The sequence below is a fragment of the Coffea arabica genome, chromosome 2e (genome assembly GCF_036785885.1).
Source record: "Coffea arabica cultivar ET-39 chromosome 2e, Coffea Arabica ET-39 HiFi, whole genome shotgun sequence".
Lineage (NCBI taxonomy): Eukaryota > Viridiplantae > Streptophyta > Magnoliopsida > Gentianales > Rubiaceae > Coffea > Coffea arabica.
In genome coordinates, this window is record NC_092313.1 from 46,874,333 (window position 1) to 46,879,315 (window position 4,983).

The following is a 4,983-nucleotide window of genomic DNA, read 5'->3' on the forward strand; positions in this document are numbered from 1 at the left end:
ATACACACTACTTTCACAACACTTCAAAAAGTGGGGCACGACAGTTGGCGACTCCACTGGGGACTTCCTAAGTGGGTCCAAGCATTTGATTTAGCTATTCTTTTCCTTTTTTCTACCCTTTTTGTGCATAGCATTTGGATATTAGGGTTGCATTTTTCCTTTTTAGGACTTTTTGCCTCGCGCGCATATCAAACTACTCCCTCACTCACGTATGTATGATTGGTTGATTGGATGTATATTTTACTTGTTTTATGTCGCGCTTTGCATTGCATTTGGGTGGGGGGACATACCCTAAAGCCTCGCGTTGGTTCTTGATCCCTCCCCTCCAAACGAGCACTAGCATACGTGCATACGCTTTAATTTTTCGTCCCTCATTTATTTTTCTTTTAGTGGCTTGTCACGCCACTCCACCCTATTAGGATTTTAGGCGACTCACTTGGACTTGTGATCGCGACACGATGTGTGCGTAGCATGATCCGAGGAGTCACTCAATCTTCCATTTTAAGCTTTGGGTTCATAGCCTTTAGCTTTTAATTGAAGATTGAGGATTTTTGATAGATTCACTCATGACATGTAGCCGTGACACGATGTATGCGTAGCAATGTCTGGGGAATCGCTCGAGCCACCGACAAAGAACCTTGGAATTGATAACCCTTGGTTTCCAAGTCTGAAGGCTCGGGGACCTAAAACCTACCGAGTCTAGATGCATTAGTGAGCCAATACCTCATGCATCCATGATAGCTTGCCTGGGATAGAGTCGGCCTTATCCTGAGCTAGGGACACTATTCACGAGGGGAGGGGTCCAACCCCTTTCTCTCTTTTATTGCTTTATTTCTTTGTATTGATTTCGCTGCTACAATGTGTTATGTGTATTTATCTGGCTGAACTAACTTTTCTTGGTTTTGTGTCCCCATTGCATTCACAAACCCTAGCAAATAAGAGGTCTCGCATGACCTTCTTTTAGGACCTACCCTTGTAGATAGGCTATTGCACGTTTAAGATATTTTGGTATATTTCGTTCGTAAATTGATGCCATGCCATTTTTAGGCCTACCCTGGCAGATAAAGGGTTCCTTAGGTCACGTTTCATTTCAAATTGCACATTTTACTGCTTTAATAAACTGGCATCACGCATAAACCATAGAAAGGGAATGCCATTTAGGGGATCCCGTGTTAGGAATAAGCCACCTTGTGTCTCGGATACTTAATCCAAGGAGATTTGCACGTTTACATTTTGTACCATCCAAAGGGGTAGTGCACAAGGTAAGGTAGGATCCGATCATTTTCATAGAGCAATTTTTGGAATACGAGCGTTTAATAATCACTTTTTGGCCATTTTATCAAATTGGGAAAAACCCCTTGCAAAAAGGACATTAATTTGAAGAAATTCACAAACAATTCCTCGCTATTGAGACGATAAATAAACTGAGGCCAAAATTTGATTTTAGAAGGCTCATAGACTAATGCATCGCAATAAGCTGTCAATTCCATGTTATTCATCAATTTCATCCAGTCCATTTTATCAATTTGTTCATTTTTAGGGCAATCTAGTCAATTTTTGAATAAGATCACCAATTTCATTCAATTCATTTGATTAGTTTACCCATTCTTAGGTCAATTCAATCAATTTTGAATAAGTTCAAATCATCAGATTCGTTCAATTTCATTTGACCAGTTTACCCTTTTTAGGGTGATTTAGTCAATTTTCATTTGACCTATTTTTAGGGCAATTCGGTCGATTTTGAATAAATCATCATTTCATTCGATCCGCTTGATCAATTGATTTCATTCAATTCATTTGATTAGTTTAATTCATTTTTCAGGGTTATCCATTCAATTTTTAATAAATAATCAAATTTCATTTAACGAATTTGACCATTTTACCCCTTTTGGCACACCATGCGTCGATCAAAATAAGCAATTCATTCGGACTTTGTCCTCATTTTTTTTAGGATGAATGTTTCTTCTCACTCCAAATTGGCCAAATTTTTCAAACCATTTTTCACTCAATCAATTGATCGGATTCATCAGTTATAGTATAGTGCCTACCTCAGAGGATTGCATTTTCATGCTAGGCTTACCCTTGGCGTTAAAAGGGTCCTCCAATAGGACATGCATCCGAATTGTTTTAATTTTTACTAACTCCTCTCTTTTTCTTTTCCTTTTTCTTTTCTTTTCTTTTTGACAACAGTCAATCAAGAAGGGCTAATAAGGGTTTTCTTACACTCTCAGGTAGTAATCACAAATATTGCTACATAAAGAAGCCCCATTATTACCTGATCACATAGCCGAATTTCAAGAGAAAGTGTAAACATGAGTACCCATCCAGAACCATTGGATAGGCCCGTAACAACATCATCAACTGATTTGGTGAATCTGGGAGCTCAGCTGAACGAAGTTCTCAACCAATTTAATGAGCTAAGCGTTGAAATGATGGCCCAACGGCGCGCGATCGACCAATTGGTCACTGGTGGTGCTAGCGGTGAGCAACGACATGAGCCCTTACCCCCTGGCCAATCTGAACCTCAACCAATATTCTTACCTTATACTCAAGCTCTTGTTACTTCACATGTCATAAATCCACCTGAAGAGGCCTTTACCTATCCCACTCATGGCCCACCACTTACTTATGCACCTAACATCCAAATTAACCCTTCTCATGCCCAAATTCCCCAGAATTATCCGCCAATCACTATGAGCACGCCATTTGAACCTCAAGGACCACATTATTACTCCACCGCTGAGCCATTCACCTTAGATACCACCGCACAAGGAAAAGCTGAAGTTGGGGAATCATCCGCGCCAGTGGATAAGAACTTGCTAAAGAGATTGGATCGGTTTGAAGAGTTCATAAGGAAAAACCAAGGTTTGAACAAGCAAGGAGGTTTGGAATACAACGAGTTGTGCCTGTTTCCGAATATGCAATTGCCAGTGGGTTTCAAAGCACCCAAATTTAGCAAGTATGATGGAACTGGCAATCCCAAAACACACCTTCGAATGTTTGCAAACAAGCTAGGGAAGCCGATAGATGATGAGAATCTACCTATGCGCTTATTTCCCGAGAGTCTAGAAGGCGACGCGTTGGATTGGTATTCCAATTTGAAACCTGAGGATATGAGATCTTGGATGGATTTGTCAACTGCTTTTATGAGGCAGTACGAATATAATTGCGAGCTTGCTCCAACGAGAACCACATTGGAGGGGACTAAGAGGAAACCATCGGAGGACCACAAGACGTATGCAAGGAGATGGAGAAAATTGGCTGCCAAAGTAGAGCCTCCCATGACTGAAAATGAGATTGTTCGTACGTTCATCAAAGCTCATGACCCGCCGTATTTTGAGGAAATTTTTCGAATGACTGGGTGTTCCTTTGCCAAAATTGTCAATAAATTGGAAGAATTTGATGAGTTTGTGAAGGCCGGAAAAATTGTTAATGTGTCAACATTGAAGATGCAACTAGAGGCTCTGCAAGGCCAGAATAACAGTGGGAAGAAATCCCAATTTAAGGGAAAAGAAGAGGAAATTGCTTTTGTTGGGGATCAGGGCCTCTCGGCCAGACCTAGATTTTCAAACCGCCTTGTTTATTCATCACCCTATCCATACTCCCGTCCTATCCGCCGTACTACCAGTAACCATTCTCAACCTCGACCAAATTACCCAAATGTACTCGCACCACCCTTTCAAAATCCTCAACCAAATCTCCAAACTAGACCTCGCCCTCCTTTTAACCCAAGACCTATTCCATCCCCTAATCCAAATTACTCCTACCAACAAACCAGTGACATCCAAAATTCAACGCCATACCGAACCTTCACCAATCTAGGTCAGCCTGTTGACCAATTATATGAGCAATTGAAAGCTGCCAGGAAAATTGGTGTTATACCTCCTAAGATCTATTCTAAGCGCTTTCCCTCTGACTATGACCCTCAAGCAGTCTGCGCTTATCATTCTGGAGCTTCCGGGCACTCCACCAATAATTGTCGGGCATTGAAACATAAAATCCAGGATATGATCGAATTCGGAGAAATAGTGCTAAGGAAAAAGGGTGAACAAGGTCCGAGCACAAGCACAAATCCCTTTCCCGAATACAAGGACGTCTTTGAGGCATCCACCCCCAATGAAGAAATTTGAGAATCCTGGAAGGGGCTAAATTAGTGAGATTTCTCTCCCTTGAAGGGAGTTTCGATAAATTTGGGGAGTTGTTTTGGTTAAAACCAATGAAAATCATTCATACATGTGTCTTTTGTTTAACTATGTTTTTTGTAAATAGTTTTCAATTAAGTGACCGCTAAAGACACGTTTCATGAATATTAAGTTTGGTTTTTGTTTGGAAATTCAATAAAATGTACAGTTTTATATATATTGTGACTCACACATTCTTTTCAGATGGCTCACAATAAAACCGTCTGACCCTTTGGATATCACTGTTCAGAAATTTGATGGCAGCGATCTCACGAATGTGATTTTGAATTTCAAAATGAGAGAAGTAGGGAAGAGACATTCGAAAATGTTTCAAAGAAGCCCGAATGGAACAAAAGAAGTTCAAGCTGAATCGGGATCAAGATTAGGAATAAGAAGCAGTTAAACACAGTCCATCATGGTCAATATGATCAAAAGGATTGGTCCGTGATTACCATTAAAGGGTCAAATCATGACCATTCAGACGAGAAGGCAAAGTATTAAGGTGGTTTTCGTCAGTACAAAATGAAGCCAAAAGGAGAGTTTGCCGCGAATTGGTAAGGTGCTCTTATTATCAAAAGGGTATCGCCTGGTGGAGCACTTGTTCCCTCAGCCAATCAATTCGGAGATGTGTAAGAAATTTTCATCTGATAAATGAAAGTTTTCTTTTAGAGTTAATGCGAAGAATGGAATGAAAGTCAGGCCCTCTTCTTTTCCCATTAAGACATTATATCCCTAGTTATCCCTTTTGAGCCTTCAGAATAGATTATTTGGCAACCTCTGAGAATCGCAAACCCCACACTGG

General features: G+C 40.5%; 1 protein-coding gene across 1 annotated transcript; it reads left to right on the forward strand.

Annotated features, from left to right (window-relative positions):
• The first annotated feature begins 2,312 nt into the window (after nucleotides 1-2,312).
• LOC113729099 (uncharacterized) lies at nucleotides 2,313-4,130 on the forward strand. The gene is made up of 2 exons (XM_027253430.1): nucleotides 2,313-3,299; nucleotides 3,417-4,130. Exons 1-2 carry the CDS (start codon nucleotides 2,313-2,315, stop codon nucleotides 4,128-4,130), a joined length of 1,701 nt encoding a protein of 566 aa, XP_027109231.1.
• The last annotated feature ends 853 nt before the right edge of the window (nucleotides 4,131-4,983 follow it).

Excerpts from the sequence above, each read along its gene's own strand:
- LOC113729099 (XM_027253430.1), top strand. The coding sequence starts at position 2,313 with ATGAGTACCCATCCAGAACCATTGGATAGGCCCGTAACAACATCATCA. Across the intron at positions 3,300-3,416 it reads CCATGACTGAAAATGAGATT|GCCGGAAAAATTGTTAATGT; the intron begins GTTCGTACGTTC and ends GAGTTTGTGAAG.